This window comes from Penicillium verrucosum, assembly GCF_028828655.1.
Source record: "Penicillium verrucosum strain IBT 35672 chromosome Unknown utg000004l_segment0_segment0, whole genome shotgun sequence".
Lineage (NCBI taxonomy): Eukaryota > Fungi > Ascomycota > Eurotiomycetes > Eurotiales > Aspergillaceae > Penicillium > Penicillium verrucosum.
This window is the reverse complement of record NW_026643213.1, coordinates 2,880,100-2,897,785: the sequence shown is the minus strand read 5'-3', so window position 1 is coordinate 2,897,785 and position 17,686 is coordinate 2,880,100. Positions and strand designations below refer to the sequence as shown.

The window sequence follows — 17,686 nt, the reverse complement described above, 5'->3', positions numbered from 1 at the left end:
CGGAGATGTCACCGGCATTGCAGTTCATTGAGAACCTGAACTTGAAGATAACCGTTAGTGCAAAGGAACAACAGATTTACTCACAAACCATCTGTGAGCTGCACATCAGCAGTTACCTGGTGACCAACCAACCTAGTGAATGGATAATATCGCTACGTTGGGTTCTTTACATGTCCCCGCAATATCACAGCCTCTTGGATGCCAGGCATCCCATGGCACTCCTGATCCTCGCCCACTACTGTCTGCTAATCCGCCAATTAAAGATGGAATGGTTTATGCAGAGTTGGAGTGAACGAGTCCTCATCACTGTGCACAATTTGTTGGATAAAGAGTGGCAGGCCTACCTCTCGTGGGTCATGTGAGTTGCGAATCCAACCGGACACCGTCATGTTATCTGAAGTCTTTGGTAGAAGACTGAGCTAGATATATGCGGTAACACTCGGAGCTAGTTGGAAATCACTGTGAGGATTAACGGATTAGTCCAAAATTATATCCTTATAAAAACTGAATGTATACCCCTCAAACGCAAACCCGTATTTACTCATCGTGTTCGCTCTCCGTGACCTCCCTATGATTATATAGACTTCCGCAAAGCCCATCTCAGCGCTGATAAATCGGCCTCTATAATCGCTGTATTGCGACCTTCCACCGGTCGTATAAAGTTTAAAATTTCTAAATAACGTGTTTTTTTTACGTTTTTAGACGTGACATACAGAGATAACTAGTAATTTATTCTAAATTGTTTAAACTAATAAAATATTACCTTTGGGATAAGGCTTAGAAACGGGGGTAAAACGAAGAGTAATTTCAAACCCCCTAAAAGGGGGTTCAACTTCACTTGACATCCAAATTCTCGGCATGTTTGTACTGGTTGGGGCCCATTACCCCGCAGTGGGCTTCCACCTCAGGCCCAAAACCCAACCCATTTGCGGGTTTCGCCCGGGCCAACCCGGGCTTTGGGCTTTGTGGGCTCGGCGGAGGTCTAGTTCGCACAGAAGATTAGGGCGGCAAGGGGACTTTCCCGGACAAAAAAATGAACGGGTGAACAAAAACATACAACAGTGAGGATTCGCAAAATATCCTATATAAGGAGCTCTAGGAAGTAATAATCTTGCCAATAAGAGCAAATATTTCCGTTTAACCATTATTATCTACGTATCTAACTCGCTCAACCTTTAGCAGACAAAAATCAAAGGTAAGTGTTGGAGTATCATCCCAAGTATGTTTGCTTGATTGCTTGTTTACTGCAAACTGAGCCTTTATTCAGATAGTTTTTCCCAGGGTATATAACCCCTGGATTTCTAGTTTCAATAGATAATGATCCTTCCTCTGCTTTCTCCCACACTTAGTAGTAATCCTACAATAGTAAGTCGACTAGCTTGGGACAGTACTCCATGAATAATGATCATACACCCACGGTAATTGTTCGATAAGAAGATCTCGATCTGGAAGATCTGCTATTCGAATTGTAGGGTATTACTAGAAGGCATGTCTCGTTACTGGAACTTTGTTTATTATAAATCAAATTGATCCATACCACCCACCTCCAACTAACATATGTCGTGAATAGGCCACTGATTACTGGGCCTAACATGGAGCCAAGAGCCACGGGCAGATTTAGCAAGCCAATGTAGAATTCCCGTTTCATCAGAGTTGTCATATCCGCCACGATAACATCAACCAAAACATCCAGCCCCCATCCGCCGATAATTACCTTGCTTATTTACTATCTACTTTGTCAGCTTCCATATTCTGTTGCCTGATCTTTCTTTCACAACGCATCTGCTGTGGGTCTCTTTTTATCCGTTCTCACCTATTTCTTCGTGCCTCTAGCTATATTTTCAATTTCTCACACAGCGAAACCATAATGCAAATCAACACCCCTACCGATGCCTTTTGGGGCCCACCAAGCTCTAAAGCCAAGTCAGTTACCTTACATCTCGTATAGGTCGTCAGCTAACATGGACTAGCTTTTGCGAGCAGGTAGCAGCCCCATTTCGACTCGTATGATTCATGCAGCTGACTTTGAACGTTTTTTTTTTTTTCGTTCTTTTTTTTCATTTTTAGGATTATGTTGTGACAAGATATGTCGCGGAATTCATCAACAGTTTAACCAACCTATGTTATGGTACGTAAAGGGATCTTAGGAAAGTGGGTGAGCTCTAACACAGCCATTTAGTCTTCTATGCGATTTACGGCCTACGCCGATTACAGCAGGCCCGCAGTATTGGTTTCTCTCGCGCCCTCCCTTACTGTGGCTTGATGGCAGTCGGCCTTTGCTCTGCAATCTTCCACATTAGTCTACAATACCACACTCTGATGCTGGATGACCTATCTATGCTTTTCACAACCACCCCACTGCTGCACAGAGTCTTGACAGTAAATGCCAATCGCAAAGACTCATTTGTCGCGGGTGCAGTTATTTACATAGCTCTCTCGCTAATTATAATTTACCACGTCACAACAGATGAATTAATTATTCACGCTACGTTCTTTGTTAGCAGCATCAATATCATCGGTGTTCGGACTGTTCAGCTACTCAAACAACGCACCACTGAGAATTCAACAGCTCGGCGACAGATTTGGGGCATGGTTGTATTTGGGGCTGGTAAGTCAATTTATTAGTATTTGATACTTCTTTATGGGCATCCAAACTAATTCCAGATCAAGGCATCTTTCATCTTGGATATATTGTCTGGCTTGTGGATAGCTGGGCCTGTGGATGGCTTACAAGTGCACGAGCGGCAATTGGGCTTCCTTGGGCATGGCTGCTAGAACTTCACGGATGGTAAGTTGTACCAAGTATCTGTACTTCTACGATTGATTTTCGTAGGCCGAGAGACTGATTCAATATACAGGTGGCACCTCTTCACCGGTATCTGTGCCTATACTTTTATTGCGGTTATTGATCAACTTGTATCAGGTGGGGATCATCAGGATATTGACGCAAATTTTGCCTGGCCTGTAACATGGGCTTCCCAGTCAGTATTTGCCGGAGTTACTTCTACCATGGTTGGGGCAGATGATAAAAAGCACAAGTAAAATTACTCCCAGTTTTGTCCTTAAAAAAATGACCGCTGAAGTATTCCTGAGTTCCATTGCTGTGTATTGTACATAGAGTGAGAATGAGGGTCAATATCGCCCTGGATCGGTCACGACCGACTGCGTTAGTCCTATCAGTTGACACGGACTGTGGTATTGTTAGATCACAAGTCACCTGAACCACTTAGACCTTACGAGGTTCGACCCTTGGGGGTTTTGTATAGCTACTAAGATATATATGTCTTGATGGAAACTAGATTTCCGAGTCCATATATACCGTAGTATAAGATAGGTAGGAAGAATTGATAAAATAGTGCCGCTTAATATATTCACTATATCAGCGATCTAGAGCTTAAGCTTAACACTATAATCACATTAGATATAAGAACTATATAACTATAGCTAAACGGGAAAATATACTATCTGCTAATAAACTCATTCCTCCCCTATCTAGTACCCGCGGTAAAAGGCCGACAAAATACATCAAGTCAAAATTTTAATTGGTCTGAATATTCACTTGCTGAGGAAACCGCGCAACTCCAAACTTATAAGAGGGTAGTCCAATTAGTAGAAGCCGCTCATGGTAGTTCTTGTCCTCCTTTAAACTAGAGAGAGAACCCCCCAATTTGCTCCAAGCCCAAGGACTACCTCAATACTTGTAGATTAATATATATCTTTTTGACACTTGACGAATCTATGAACAGGAAGTAAATGGTTTGATTGCCCGGCTGAAGCTGCTCCAAACCACTCTCAATTTGCAACTATTGAAATGAAACCAGCCTGGCTTGGGACAGGAAGTCCTCTAGACCTCAGTTTGCTAACCCGTTTAGTTCTTTTCTTTGAAGACAAATTTCCCCAATTTTCGTACAGATTTAAGTCCGAGCATGAGATCCTCGCTATGTTGTCCTTAACAGGAGCCTCTTGTAATATTTCGGCATTGGGCGTATCTCTGGGCAACAAAGAAGCACACGGCCCGCCGTCAGCATCAACAGGCACTCGGGAAAAGGTCCGAAGTTCGCTATCCCCTTCATCAGGGAGCTCGTTGAGGACAGCCGCAGGCTCGGGCTCGGGGGCAGGCTCAGGATCTTCGGGCCAAGGCTCAGGCTCGAAGGCATACTCGGGCTCAGGCTCGGGGGGCAGGCTCAGGATCTTCGGGCCAAGGCTCAGGCTCGGAGACAGACTCAGGCTCAGGCTCGAAGTCATACTCGGGCTCAGGGACAGCCTCAGACTCAGGCTCGGGGGGCAGGCTCAGGATCTTCGGGCCAAGGCTCAGGCTCGGAGACAGGCTCAGGCTCAGGCTCGAAGGCATACTCGGGCTCAGGGACAGCCTCAGGCTCTTCGGGAACAGGAGATTCATTTGAGATGATGTCGTTCGGTGTCCTCACTAACGATGCAGCAAAAAGTCGGGTCAGCCTGATTACCGTATCGTTAATTTGTTGGAGGTGACTTACCGTGCTGATATTCCATGTAAGATATGTGAATAGATAGTATCTCGAAAATCATTTTCATCACCGCATTATCAAACCGATGGTCTTGGCCGATAATATCGTAAAATCCGCGTAAACCAAGCTCTGGATCATGCGGCTTTACTAATCGCTGCAGGTTTCCTTGAATGTAACCTGGAAGCCAAGTTTCACCTTCGGGGAGGCTTGAAAACACGTCCCTCGTGACCCGCAGTATTTCAAGAATAGGAAGCTCCTTATCTAAGTGCTGCATCTTTTGCTGAGCAAGAACTTCAAGACCAGTAAGGCCCCAATTCCTTGACGCATGGTATACTAAAACGCTGGTCTTGTATTCTCTGGCGAGATCTAATGTGTCTTCGTCAAGAGTCTCGTAGCCGCCTGTGTATAAGAAGTGCACTAAGGTATGCCCAGCGTCCTCACTAACACCAGACATGGTGATGCTTGATAATCCAAGAAATGGAGCGGCGAATCTTTGGTAATCCCGAAGGAAATAAGTGGGAATGCCATAATGCTTACTCCCTATAATAAGGGTAATAAGAGGTAATTCGTAGGGCCAATGGATAGGTTAGAAAAGGCTGATTGCAACTCATTCAAAGGACTCACGATGATAAAGGCCCACGATAGTCAATCATGGGAGAGATCTCTGGCGTGAGGGGTCGTGCTGGCACCTTATTCGACTTGGCATGCTTCACTTTTTTACTCCCATGTTTCAGTGGTTAACTTTGCCGACTATCAAGTAACTCTCGGGAGATTTTCTAAGAAATATATGGAAGACAAAGGTGAGAGAAGACCTGACTATATATAATACAGGCAGGTAGTAGGGGAGAAGCGGGGGAATGCAAATATGAGTTGTCCTGCAGAGTGGCCGGAACACGTCATCTGTGCAGTGAATAGCAATTTAGTGTCAATTATTAAAATGCAGTATGAGTCAGTAGAAGACCTGCTACGAATGACTGCTTTCTCTTCGAGCCTTGATGTCCATAGATCATGGCGATGGCTTATCCGACAAGCTTACGTGTGGTGCTAAGGGAGTTGTCTTCAATGATAACCCCCATGATAGTGGCGTCCATCTACACTTATCTTTCTACTCAAGATTAATGTCTTTCCCGAGTAAGAGCTCAGCGACAGCTTCCGTGATGAAGTCATCAAAACAACACACCTATAAGAAAAAAAAAACCAGTATGGGAGGGGAAGGACACGTCAGCGGTTCAGGGGTGTGCAGGACATAGGTACAGGATAGTGTGTTTATTTAGGTCTAGAAAGACTCTGAAAGAGTGAAAGAGTATATTTTATAAAGTCAAACATATTCGCTACTCTGTATCTGGTACTGCGCTTGATCTCGGTGTTTTCGAAAGGGGCTCGCCCTATCCATAGTGAACTAATATACTATTCGATCTGGGCGTCCCTTGAGAATTGTCACGTCCTCCCCCCATCTAAACGCGGCGGAGTCACCTGACGATAAGCTGCAAACTTCGGCCCCCTCTTTCTTTCAGCCAAGAGTTAGACAAAGACCCTTTCAAAGACGTTCATGCGATGAACTGTAACATGGGATCAAAATCATTCCTCGGCAGCAACTATGGCATCCAGGTTGGAGATAATTATGGACGGATTGATGCGAATTTTCATTTACCTCCAGGTCAGTCAAGAACCGAATAAGGTTATGGCCGTTTTATTTATTAACCATCGCTTGCAACGCCAGAGCGGCCGGAGACTCCTCCTAGCCCCTTACAAGATGTTCCGTTCCCGCGCAATGCAGACTTCGTTACTCGCAACACGTTGCTTCCTTAGATTCACGAGAAAAGCTCAGTGCCGGCGTTAAGGATAGCGTTGGTCGGCCTCGGTGGTGTCGGGTAAGTACAGAGAAGCCATTGTGCGATATGTTCCTAAAATCTAATAGGAAGACGCAACTTGCTATTGAGTACTGCTACCAGGTTCTGTCGCAATCGCCTGTGACATGGGTTTTCTGGGTTCATGCAAGTAATATGGTTCGGTTTGAAGAAGGGTTCCGAGCCATAGCGGACCGGGTCAAAATCCCAGGGCGCCAGGATCCTCAGGCAAATATATTCAAATTGGTTGAAGACTGGTTCTGGGATAAAAAGAGAGGGAAGTGGCTTCTAATTATTGATAACGCCGATGACGATGGTTTTCTGTGTAAACCCCCAACGGCTAGGACGAGAAGCCAGTTCAACTTGAACTTGACAAAACCGCTCTTAGAATACCTTCCGAGGAACACGAATGGATCGATTATCTTCACGAGTCGAAGTCGAGAGATTGCAGCGAAAATGGTCGACGATAAGAACCTCATCGAAATTAAGCCAATAGAAATGTTCGAGGCATTAGAGCTGCTCCAAAGAAATCTTGAACAACCAGGGGGAGACCAAGAAAGTCGAAAATTAGTGAAAGCGTTAGAGTTTATGCCACTAGCGATCATACAGGCCACTCGCTATATCCAAAAACGCAGCTATTCGGTATCGCAATACCTAGAAGTCTTCCAAGAAAGTGACCATGAGGCGATAAGGCTTCTTAAAAAAGAAGCAGGTCACGTCCATCGGGACTAGGAGGCAATGAATTCAATCATAGTGACGTGGCAAATATCATTCGATTATATACGGCAAACAGAGCCTTCTGCTGCCGGGTTGCTTTCTTTAATAAGCTTTTTCGATCGATAAGGAATACCAGAGATACTTATTCGGCCTCAACCGAATATCAAATATATATCACGTTCGAACTCTCAGAGTGATTCTAGTAAAGGGGAGAGAGACATCTAAGTCTGACATAGGCGCCACTTTCAAAGATAACATCGAAACACTAGAGGATTATTCATTTATATCTAGCGGTAACGATAATACCAGCTCCTTATTCCTCACCTTCGATCAGTGATATCTCAACAACCGAAATCACCCGAATCTCTACGGCAATAGGCAACTCTACTTCTCAAAGGCGTAAAGTATACGTCACAGCGCGGTGACATCGCAGGTATAAAGGAAATAGCATCAAAGTCAAGAATAGAAAGGTTAGCTTTGTTAGGTAAAGAGTATAAAGAATTTCTTAATAGCATAGATATATTAGCAACAGCATACTCGCTTAAGGGTCTATAGAAGGAGGCAGAAAAGCTCTTTTTATAAGTATTAGAGACCCGCAAGACAAAGCTTAGCCATAATCATCCTAATACGCTAAAGAGTATGGCTAACCTCGCGGTGGCGTACCGGAACCAGGGTCGGTGGGGTAAAGCCAAACAGATTCAGCTTCAAGTGGTTGAAACGAGTAAGGCTAAGCTCGGCGACGATCACCCCAACACGCTTAGAAGCATAGCCAACCTAGTATCCATACACTAGAGCTAGGGCCGAGCGGAAGAGGCCGAGCAGCTCGATCTATATGTGGTAGAAAAGAGCAAGACCAAGCTCGGCGACGATCATCCCGACACGCTAAGTTATATAGGCAACCTAGCATCGACGTACTCGGACTAGGGCCGATAGGAAGAGGCTAAGCGGCTCCAGATATAGGTGATTGAAATTCGTAAGACGAAATTCGGCGAACACCATCCCGACACGCTAAGCTTTATATGCAACCTAGCATCGACGTACTCGGATCAGGGCCGATGGGAAGAGGCCGAGCAGCTCTAGATACAGGTATTAGAGATCTACGAGATGACACTCGGCGAACATCACCCTAATACGTTAACGAGTATTACCAACCTAGTATCTATATACTCGAATCAGGGCCGATAGAAAGAGGCTAAGAACCTCAACGTATATATGATAGGGATACGCAAGACAAAACTTAGCAGCGATCATCATAACACGCTGACGAGCATTACCAACCTAGCATTAGCATACTCGCACCAGAGTCGATAGGGAGAGGCTAAGCAGCTCTTTGTATAGGTAATAGAGAATCGTAAGACGAAACTCGGCGAATACCATCCTATAACACTAAAGAGTATTGCCAACTTAGCATATATACACTCGCACCAGGGCCGATAGGGAGAGGCCGAGAAGCTCTTTATATAAGTCATAGAGATTTGCAAGATAAAACCCGGTAGAGATCATCCCGATACACTAGCGAGTGTTGCTAACCTAGCATCGGTATACTTAGACTAGGGCCGATAGGAAGAGGCCGAGCAGCTCCTTATACAAGTCATAAAAACCCGTAAGATGAAACACGGTAGCGATTATCCTAATATATTGACGAGTATGGCCAACCTAGCCGTAAGCTATATAAGCTAGTGCCGATAGGAAGAGGCCGAGAAGCTCCTTATACAAGTGATAGAAACCCGGAAGACAAAAATTAGCGGCGATCATCCTCACACGTTAACGAGTATGGCTAACTTGAAACTAATATAGACTTACTTCATACTATCTATATCTCCTTATATTTGCCCTAACTGGTTCGATGGCTGAGAAAGTGTGTTATACTAACGGGGTACCTAAGTACCTTTTGTATTGGTAAGTTATATAAAAGATACTTATTTTCTAGATTTTGTGTTTACTGGGAATTTTGCGTTTACTGGGGCGCACCAACACCAGGTCCCCTGGTGTTGGGCGCTTGGCACGGCTAGATTCAGAATTATTGAGATGGACAGAGGAGAAAGGAAGAAAGAAGAAGAAAGAAGAAGAGAGGAGAGAGAGAGAACTATCTACGTGGGTGGATCTGTCTCATAGTGGGTCCATTGGTGCCTCAGGCACCCAGGCACCCAACAATAAGCTACAACAGCCTACCCTATAAAGATTCACCCACCTCCACTCATTTTTACTAGCGCATAATTAGCGTAGTATTTTATATGGTATCTTTACAAATGAATACTATATCAATCAATCGGATCTTACTTCCTTCTTAGACGGAAGAAGCCTTCTATCAAAGGAGCAATACGTATAATATAGGATTCACTATATAGGTGTGGGGACTTCCATAGTAAATTGAATTGAATTGAATTGAATTGTGGAGAGGGTAGTTGAAGAAGGAAGAATTTAAGATCATAGCTATACATGTTCAATACAACACGCTAAAATCAATTCGGAATAAAATCGGCAGATCTCTTGGCCGCTAGTTTAGGGGTGGGTGAATCTTTATAGGGTAGGCTGTTGTATATGTAGTATACAACTGGGGGAGAAACGGCCCGGACCACCAGCATGTGGAAATCTTGCGTCGGCTATTTCCTCCTGTATTTTTCCTCCGCAAACTTTCTCTTCTGTTTTAATTTTCTGTCTATCAGTCGAAGCTTTTGTCGATTCCGGGGTCGTAGCTACACCTAATCCAAATGGTCAACCTATTCCACAATTTATGCTGCGGTTATTTTGCTAGTTACTATGTGCGATCGGGATATGATGCCTAGATGCTCGCATCTCCCCTGCTTATTCCGAATTCGATCGTTTCCCTAGCCGGGGTTTGACCGCGACGGCTGGCTATGACAGTCTAGCGGCGGAGGCGGAAAATTTGGCAGCTTGGCTGTGGGAAAGCCCTCGTCGTATCGTTGTTTCTGGGCGGATAAAAAGGTGCAACCATGTCTAGGATTAGATGCCTCAGGAAGAAATGTTCGAATGAAAAAGTATAGGAAAGGGCTTATTATCCAACTAGGAATATGTCAAATTGCACTTGAGCTATAACTTGCAAGGATCTGATATTATATATATGACGTAAAGTCAAGCAATCGAAGACATATTCATACCATTTGCTGTCTCTGATACACGTTTGAGGCTTGGGCTGTTGTTATGCTCTCAAAACCCTGTACCTTGTATCCAATTTCCCCCGGATGAGCTGGATTATTCCATCTAGTCTCCTAGAAACCCAACCAAGCGCCCATGAATTGATAAAGGATTCAACCTTGTCCAGCATCACTCATCATCAATCCTTACATGTATTATAACACATACGACCATAGGGTGTGGAAAATAGGGCTTCCCGTCCGCTCAGCCGTACTCAAGCCACACGCCGGTGAGTTAGTAGTTGGGTGGGTGACCACCAGCGAATCCTCACTGTTGTATGTTTTTGATTTTTTTTGTTTATCAATATTGTGTTGAGTCTATTTCCGACAGATATTCCCGACCTCACTCTAACCAAAGCCGGAGATAGTGACTTTGGAGATGTTGAGATTTGTCGATTGCCCCAGACCTCTTTGATGGCGTCCTCGGTGTGGGTTTAATGCTGCTGAAAATGGGTGCTCGGGAGAAAAATGATACACTACAACTGAATCCTTCCAGATGGTCACATCAAGGTATATTTCTGTATGATATCTCACAAAGGGGAGAGACAGCATAAACGCAAATAAAGCTGCATGCACAAAAGATTTCGAACAACGAATTCAACTGATTGGGCTCGATGCAAACATCACAACGATATGTTTCTACCAAGGCAGAATAGAACCATCATAATTTTGGAACGTGCCGCTGGTCTCTCTAGAGGCCGCGTCGAGAGTCTTCAACATTGAAGACACGCTGGTCTCGACAGAAATCGCGCCGAAGTCTGAGAGCTCGATGTTGAGTCCTTCAACAGTTGCTTGAGCAAGCTCTGTCTCCACCAGGCCGGGATGGAAGACAAAGCTCGTCAACCAAGGCTCCTCGAAGTGAAGGCGACGAACAAACCAATTCAATGCCGCCTTACTCCCGCCGTATGGGCTTTGAGTGGACGGGAAGTCTGCAAGGGCTTCCATAGATCCATTGGACCCAATAATAGTCGAGGTTGCAACGAAGATAGGGTTTCCAGTCTTGCTAGCCTTGAGAAGATCGGCAGTGGCCTGGAATAGCATCACAGGACCAGTCGTGTTCACAATGAAATGTTCGGCGATGTTCGCAGCGGTTGTCTGGCGGACAGTTGCGCCACCTACCGAGATGCCGGCATTGGCAACAACAACATCGATAGAGGACAGACCGTGTTTAGTCTGGAGCTGTGCCACCGCTTCTACAGCGTCGGTGCTGATTGAGGAGTCAAGCTTGACGGTAATCAACTTAGAGCCAGCGCCCTTTGGGAGGTCTTGGAGGCTTTTAGATGATGCGCTCGACGGATCTCGAACGGCCGCAATGACAATGGTGGCAGTCCTTTGTAGGAATTTCTGGACAAAGCCTCGTCCAATGCCTCGGTTGGCACCCGTGATAAGGTAGGTAGCTGGGGCAGTCATTGTGATAAGAGATTTGGTGTCTAGGAGAAGTGACTTGATCTGAGGAAGTCTTCCGCGGAGGGTACGTGTATTTATAATTACCTAACAGAAGGAATACATAGACACCTAATCATTCTTCTCCTACGATCTGATTATTATATGCTAAAAAAAAATGGTTGTTCTACCGACTCCGAGTCGAGAGATCGCCTTTACCGTGTATCACACCATAGCTCTAAGAACGTGATTATTCAACATTATTCCGGACCATCCGCTTTGCTTATCAATCAAGATGAAGTGGTTGGTTTTCCCTGAGCCTTTTGGATCGGGTTCCTAGGTCAACGCGAAATAACTGGATGATTGGTAGTCGAATACGGCGTCTGCACTCTAGATATAGTAAGCAATAAGTATAGATATCAAACGGCGCATTGTAGCAGCCGCGTCTAATGGGGTAATTCAAATTCGGAGTGTTGACTGGTAGCGTCACCACAATCGGCATGATTACTATTCACAGAACATACCTATATATATGCACAGGGCTTCTAGCCGCTCTACCGTCGACCCCATTTAATTTTGTTCTTCATACAAGAACTCAAAAGGGATTATTTCCGATGAATTACCGTCTTTGGTTCTGATTTGCACCCAATGTTTGAATTCTTGATGATTAATCTTTGCGATTCATTTGATTGGCTTTTTCCATCGGGTGGCGTTTCGATCCGTGGATCCGTCGGTGGTAGTGCCTTCCGAGGCCTCAAGCGGCATACTTTACGAGTACGAGCGCTAGTCCCGAATAGGATATGTCTTCTAAGATTGGTAAGAAGTCGTCGCCTGACAATATCACAACGAATAATTTTAGTTTATCCTGTTTGAATAGGAAAGAATATGAAGCAACTATTTCAAATATATATCTCGTTTTCCATCGGCCATCTCGTTGTTTGATCGCTTTCTATTCCCAAACTTGCTTAACGGGCCATTCAATATGGTGTTGCCAGTCGGGAGGAAGTAAGTGTTGAATTTCTCCTAACACGACACGACCCCAAGACCCCACACACCAATTCTCCCGGGCCATGTGCAAGAAGCCACAATAATGAGCCAGCACAACCAAAGAATATAGTTGCCTGTTTGTGAGATCGTTTAGATAGACCTCAGGAGCTCGAATAGCAAAGCCACTAGTAAGGGTCATAGACGTAGGCTGTTGCAATGTGAAGGCTGCCAGTTCGCGCAAATAGTTGATGACTCGCTCATAGACAGCAGTATTATGGTGAGCAAATTGCTGCCCACATTGTACGTTCAATTTTTCGAGACGATCAAACGCAGCGAGGACATGATCAGGCCAAGAAACTTGTGGCGGAGACACATCAAAAAGTGGAGCAAAGTTACTCTTTCGGAGGAATTCAGGCTCTGCACTAACGACCGCCTGGACTCCGCGGGAGAGGGTGAAGATTTCAATTAAGGAATTGAGGCTGGGGCCTTCGGGGGCGCCGGAAGTGAGTGCACTTCCTAGGCCGAATGCCACGACAAGACTGGCGAAGCTCATCATTGCTTTGACATTTGATTTGTCAATATTGAGTAGTTGCTCGGAGAACATGGAGATAGCCACATTCTTGTGCGACATCGCGATACTCAGCCACTTCGCTTGGTTGTTGTCGGCGCGAAGGTGCGACAAATGTAGAGCGGATAGGCCCAAGATGCCATGCATGAGAAAAGGTGCCTGTAAAGCCTCTTGCAAAACCAGAATTTCCCAGACCTTTCGGGTTTCTTCGTTGCGGGCAAGGAGTTTGTGGGTTTGCATGATCCACTGCAACTCAAGTTCTAACTCCTCCATATTCAACACAGGACCAGTGGAAATCTGTGCCGACCCTATCTGATTGAAAATCGCCGATTCCTCATCTTCAGAGACGGGGGTGGCATTTGGCGTCTGACCTGTGGTTCGAGACTGTTTATTGCGTGAGGGCTTTCGCGACTGTTTGTCGGCGAAGAAATAGGGCACCTCCGAGCTGTAGACACATTCTTCCTGTCGCTGGGTACAGATAGTGCAGTTTGGTCGTTGCTCATCACACTAGGTTTGGGGTCAGCGAGTGGACATTGATAAAGGGATGTTCTGCATACCTTCACCCTCCTCCGCTTGCAATTGGTACAGCCATGGCGGGATTTGTTGTGAGAGCGTCGATAGACCATCTCAGACCTTCATTCCTTCTGATATCACAACGTTCGTTCTACATGAGTGCCTCTGAGAGAGACAAAAAGAACGAATATTAAAATTCAGCCTAAGCGGATTGATCACCGACGTCACGAAGGGCGGAAGGATCTGACCCAGCCCCACTAACCTATTCCGGGACTAGTGTTATCCTTCTGGTATTAGCCTATTTGGGTCTATAAAAGACACCAAGTCAATATTCTTCTTCAAATCAGCTACTCCCTCCTGTTCCCTCAAGTTTGGGTAGCGTGTATCCCTCGATAGAGTAAATACCTTTGGCTATTTTTGGCTAAGCTCTACGGCAACCCGTGGCGAGCAAGCACCAGACTAACCATGGCCACTTTCTCATTTACTTACATCTATTTCTGGCAATTTATTCTGACCAGGATGTAACAAAACATAAGACATACAATCTAAGTAAACATAGGTGGATCCATATTCTAGTTTGTCTCAAAAGACAAAATGCCTAAGCATGAACTTGTTTCTGGGCGCCCGAGCATTTTCAGCCCCAAATTCTAACTGGAGATGGTTAGGCCCGACCCCTCTATGGGGGAATGACCACGTAACCTCAGCCTGCAGACATTTCCCTCAAATTCTCTTCAAGCCTGTTCCTTCACGGTCTCATACATCAAATCTCTTCCTTCAACATGGTCCACACCTTCTATGACGGAACCATTGTGGTAACCCAACACATCCTCGGTTCCCTATCCCACTTTCTCCAACAAGCCGAGAGACACCCGAAAGCTACCGATCTGCTCAACGCACGTCTATGCGAGGACATGTATCCAGTGACCGACCAAGTGCGCCTCGCAACCCAATTCTCAGAAAACCTGGTCGCCCGACTGACCGGTCGGGAGCCGGTAATCACCGAAGGCAAACCCACCACATATGCCGAATGCTACGAGCGTATTGAGAAAGTGCTCAAAGCGCTCAACGAGGCCGACAGGGACGTCGTCGACCAGCACGCTGATAAGCTTAAGCTCACTCAAATGGGCCCCGAGCAGGCGGCGGAAATCAGTGGTGCTATTTTTGCCCATACCATTGCCTTGCCGAATATTTACTTCCATCTTACTACTGCGTATGGCATTTTGCGGAAGGAGGGGGTGTCGTTGGGTAAACGGGACTATTATGTCGGTTTCTCTTCTCGGGGATTCGCTTAGAGATTCAATTAGGAGAACTAGTTGCCCTTGATGTAACATTGAACTTGGTGATATTTAGTCGAATACGGTCTGAACAATTGAACGAGGGTTTGAATGAATTTTTATAGTAACACTCCGCAATCTAATGGGTAGACGACATATATTTCCTCGCCACTTTAGTGTTTAAGTCGGGAAGCCCTATTTTCCACACCCCCTAGTCGTACATATCATGTTACGTGAGAGATAATTAGACTGTGCAGGGTAAGTGGTCTATTCAAACAATTATATATAATTTTACACTCATCTCATGTAGGCGGGTGTCCGCTCCTGGAGTCAGAGCGGATGTCAAACTCGCGAGTACAGTAAATGCGATCCCCAAGAGGAACCTCTGCGCCCTGATCCCGTTGTTCAAACTTTGCGATGGACTTCTGGGTCGCGAGGTTTTCAACATCGGTGCCTCGTTCGTTACCCTTGCCCCAAACCTGGAGTGGAACATCATCCACGCGTTCCGGATCCTCCATGATCCCACCCGTGGGCATATTTATCGCTTCCCGACTAGTGTTTCCCGCATTGCTGTGTCCAGTGAGCGTAGTATCCTTTGCCGAGCTGCGGAAACCGGGTCGAGAGAAATGAAAAGGGCGGGTTAACGAGAACGATGCGCGGGACTGCGAGCTAACGGTCTTCGAGTAGGGATTGTTTTCTTTGTTGTTGGTGCTCCGGGATGGCCGTCCAGGGGTACTGTGGTACTGGAAGGCTCTAGCACCGAACAGCTTCCGAAGGAGCGGCCACCAGCACATCATATTGGCGACAAAGATAGCAGTGCTAGCCTCGCGTATATACCAGATCTGGTACACAGTGGTCAAGGGGGAGGCAAAGTTGAAGTATTTATTCAGGATGGCGGCAATGATGGTGAACAAACCCAGACTCATCACGCAGAGTAACAGCATCTTCCGGTGTAGTGGAAGCTTCGCGTGGACGATAAGCGGTATCGGAATGGCAAACATGAAGGCGTCTGATGAAATATTGAAAACCGCCTGGGTGATGGAATAGTGTTGGTAGGTGGCGCACTGCAAATTCGACACTGGCAACGCCCAATATTGTGAGAAGGGTCGGCAGTACACGGCGTAGTAAGTAACCATAATTACGACAAAACCAAGCGCCACATAAGCTGCGAGAATCTTGACATAAAGGTTCGAGGCCAGGTTTTTGGTAATCCGCCAGTAGAGTATCAACAGACAGACTTTTACCCCCAGGTTACAAAGAGCATACACTGTTCCAGCGCAATAACAATTTTGCTTCCGAGGATGCGGTCGTGAACTTGATGGGGGTCAGAGAGTACCTCCTCGTACTCGCTCGGGTCCATTAGGTTTGTCGCGTATTTTGCGGAGATTTGAATCAACACCAGCAAGGCTGTATACATTAACTATCAGGATTGGATCCTTAGTCAGTCGAGGGTCACGAATTGGGCCAAAGCAGGGGACTGACAAATGTTGCGGTCATCACATAATCGTCCCCTATAATGTACGATTGAGCTGGTGAGTTATGGCTCAATCAAAAGGAAGTAATTGTGCGTACATGATATCCCCTGGATTGATACATTTAACATTAACCGGGAGGCGCTGTTCATCAAGTCAGTGTCTCTTTCAATTCTGTTCCAATGTCTTAGGGACAGATGCATCACACATACATTCGGCCAATGTAGAGAACCGTCCCAATACTCCAAAAGATCGCGGCTTCTACCAGCAGTTGGTGGGGCGTGGGCGATACGTTCCCCATTCTGACAGGAAAATGGTCGCCCTCGTTAAGCGAATATACCTCACAAGGTCTCAGGAGTAAACATTTGAGTAAACATCAAACCTGCTAGAGGGGATTTGGTGTATATGAGAGAGATATTATCGACGGTCCTTGGGAATGGGATTGGGATCGGGGTTACCGGGGAATTTTGAGCTCGAAGGACCGATAAATTGGGGCGGGCGGGTCTGAGTGCCACACTGGCATGGGGGCCATAAAAATTCAATCGATCTAACCATGTGGGCGAGCTCTTAGTGCCCCGATCTAGGAGAAATAATCCCCCTCCTCCCTCCCCCTCCTCCCCGAAAGATCTGACAAGGGAGGGTCAAACAGGACGATTATAGGAGAAATGAAATGGGCTTTGAGGGGGTCTGAGGGGTTTTGAGGAGCAGTTGATAACTACCGCACTGCACGTCTTGTCTTTTTGGGTGGACGTTTGGACATTGTGGTTCGGTAGCCTGAGGGATCAGGCCACCAGTGGTAACCGCACTAAATAACTAACTAGCAGGGGTTGGATCCTTCTCCTCTTATCTTCTCTTCTTTCCTCTATCAATCTCGTTCCATTAAATTTACACACATTGTTTCTTTATCTCCCATTTACGGAATACTCACTCCATACTACTATCCTTATATCCTCTCGCCATGGGAGGTACAGATCGACTCAGCGGGCCGTGGAGCCGTACCTCCCGAGGTCGGGTCGGAGAACCCCATACGAGGGGCCGGAGCCCATCGGAGGTTGATCCCACTCCTTGTCTCTTGGCAGTTTCAAGGCTAAATGGGGGCCAATTTTGCTTGAATGGACTTCTTATTCCTGCAGAGTGCTTTATTCACGGAAAATTTTAGCACATGTTAAAGTGCTTACTTATTTACCTTCTTCAAACATTTCCCTTAAGAGATCCCTGCTCTATCAGTGCAATATCATTCCAACCCTCAACCAAACCCTTTCGCCGACCGTCGTCATGGAATGCTA

The 17,686-nt window shown here is 45.9% G+C and overlaps 9 protein-coding genes across 9 annotated transcripts; 5 read left to right on the top strand and 4 right to left on the bottom strand.

Moving 5' to 3' along the window:
* Positions 1-5: 5 nt before the first annotated feature.
* On the top strand, positions 6-362 carry N7516_010444 (uncharacterized protein; the record flags this gene model as incomplete). Its single annotated transcript, XM_057223163.1, has 1 exon — positions 6-362. The coding sequence occupies one exon, from the start codon at positions 6-8 to the stop codon at positions 360-362; it is 357 nt and encodes a 118-aa protein (XP_057070384.1).
* Positions 363-1,867: 1,505 nt separating this feature from the next.
* On the top strand, positions 1,868-2,792 carry N7516_010443 (ceramidase; the record flags this gene model as incomplete). The annotated part of the gene is made up of 5 exons (XM_057223162.1): positions 1,868-1,923; positions 1,971-2,004; positions 2,068-2,128; positions 2,180-2,608; positions 2,671-2,792. The coding sequence occupies 5 exons, from the start codon at positions 1,868-1,870 to the stop codon at positions 2,790-2,792; spliced, it is 702 nt and encodes a 233-aa protein (XP_057070383.1).
* Positions 2,793-3,792: 1,000 nt separating this feature from the next.
* On the bottom strand, positions 3,793-4,938 carry N7516_010442 (uncharacterized protein; the record flags this gene model as incomplete). Its single annotated transcript, XM_057223161.1, has 3 exons — positions 3,793-4,146; positions 4,326-4,426; positions 4,494-4,938. 3 exons carry the CDS (start codon positions 4,936-4,938, stop codon positions 3,793-3,795), a joined length of 900 nt encoding a protein of 299 aa, XP_057070382.1.
* A 1,143-nt stretch (positions 4,939-6,081) lies between these two features.
* On the top strand, positions 6,082-7,063 carry N7516_010441 (uncharacterized protein; the record flags this gene model as incomplete). Its single annotated transcript, XM_057223160.1, has 3 exons — positions 6,082-6,141; positions 6,294-6,355; positions 6,403-7,063. The coding sequence occupies 3 exons, from the start codon at positions 6,082-6,084 to the stop codon at positions 7,061-7,063; spliced, it is 783 nt and encodes a 260-aa protein (XP_057070381.1).
* A 6-nt stretch (positions 7,064-7,069) lies between these two features.
* N7516_010440 (uncharacterized protein) lies at positions 7,070-7,972 on the top strand (the record flags this gene model as incomplete). The annotated part of the gene is made up of 5 exons (XM_057223159.1): positions 7,070-7,140; positions 7,187-7,241; positions 7,454-7,595; positions 7,638-7,825; positions 7,847-7,972. The coding sequence occupies 5 exons, from the start codon at positions 7,070-7,072 to the stop codon at positions 7,970-7,972; spliced, it is 582 nt and encodes a 193-aa protein (XP_057070380.1).
* Positions 7,973-10,842: 2,870 nt separating this feature from the next.
* On the bottom strand, positions 10,843-11,613 carry N7516_010439 (SDR family oxidoreductase; the record flags this gene model as incomplete). Its single annotated transcript, XM_057223158.1, has 1 exon — positions 10,843-11,613. The coding sequence occupies one exon, from the start codon at positions 11,611-11,613 to the stop codon at positions 10,843-10,845; it is 771 nt and encodes a 256-aa protein (XP_057070379.1).
* Positions 11,614-12,535: 922 nt separating this feature from the next.
* N7516_010438 (Zn(II)2Cys6 transcription factor domain-containing protein) lies at positions 12,536-13,828 on the bottom strand (the record flags this gene model as incomplete). Its single annotated transcript, XM_057223157.1, has 2 exons — positions 13,699-13,828; positions 12,536-13,648 (listed from the first exon to the last, which is right to left on the bottom strand). Exons 1-2 carry the CDS (start codon positions 13,765-13,767, stop codon positions 12,536-12,538), a joined length of 1,182 nt encoding a protein of 393 aa, XP_057070378.1. The 5' UTR covers positions 13,768-13,828.
* A 605-nt stretch (positions 13,829-14,433) lies between these two features.
* N7516_010437 (DUF1993 domain-containing protein) lies at positions 14,434-14,946 on the top strand (the record flags this gene model as incomplete). The annotated part of the gene is made up of 1 exon (XM_057223156.1): positions 14,434-14,946. One exon carries the CDS (start codon positions 14,434-14,436, stop codon positions 14,944-14,946), a length of 513 nt encoding a protein of 170 aa, XP_057070377.1.
* A 284-nt stretch (positions 14,947-15,230) lies between these two features.
* Positions 15,231-16,701, bottom strand: N7516_010436 (uncharacterized protein; the record flags this gene model as incomplete). Its single annotated transcript, XM_057223155.1, has 5 exons — positions 15,231-16,165; positions 16,195-16,348; positions 16,411-16,439; positions 16,501-16,544; positions 16,613-16,701. The coding sequence occupies 5 exons, from the start codon at positions 16,699-16,701 to the stop codon at positions 15,231-15,233; spliced, it is 1,251 nt and encodes a 416-aa protein (XP_057070376.1).
* Positions 16,702-17,686: the final 985 nt, after the last annotated feature.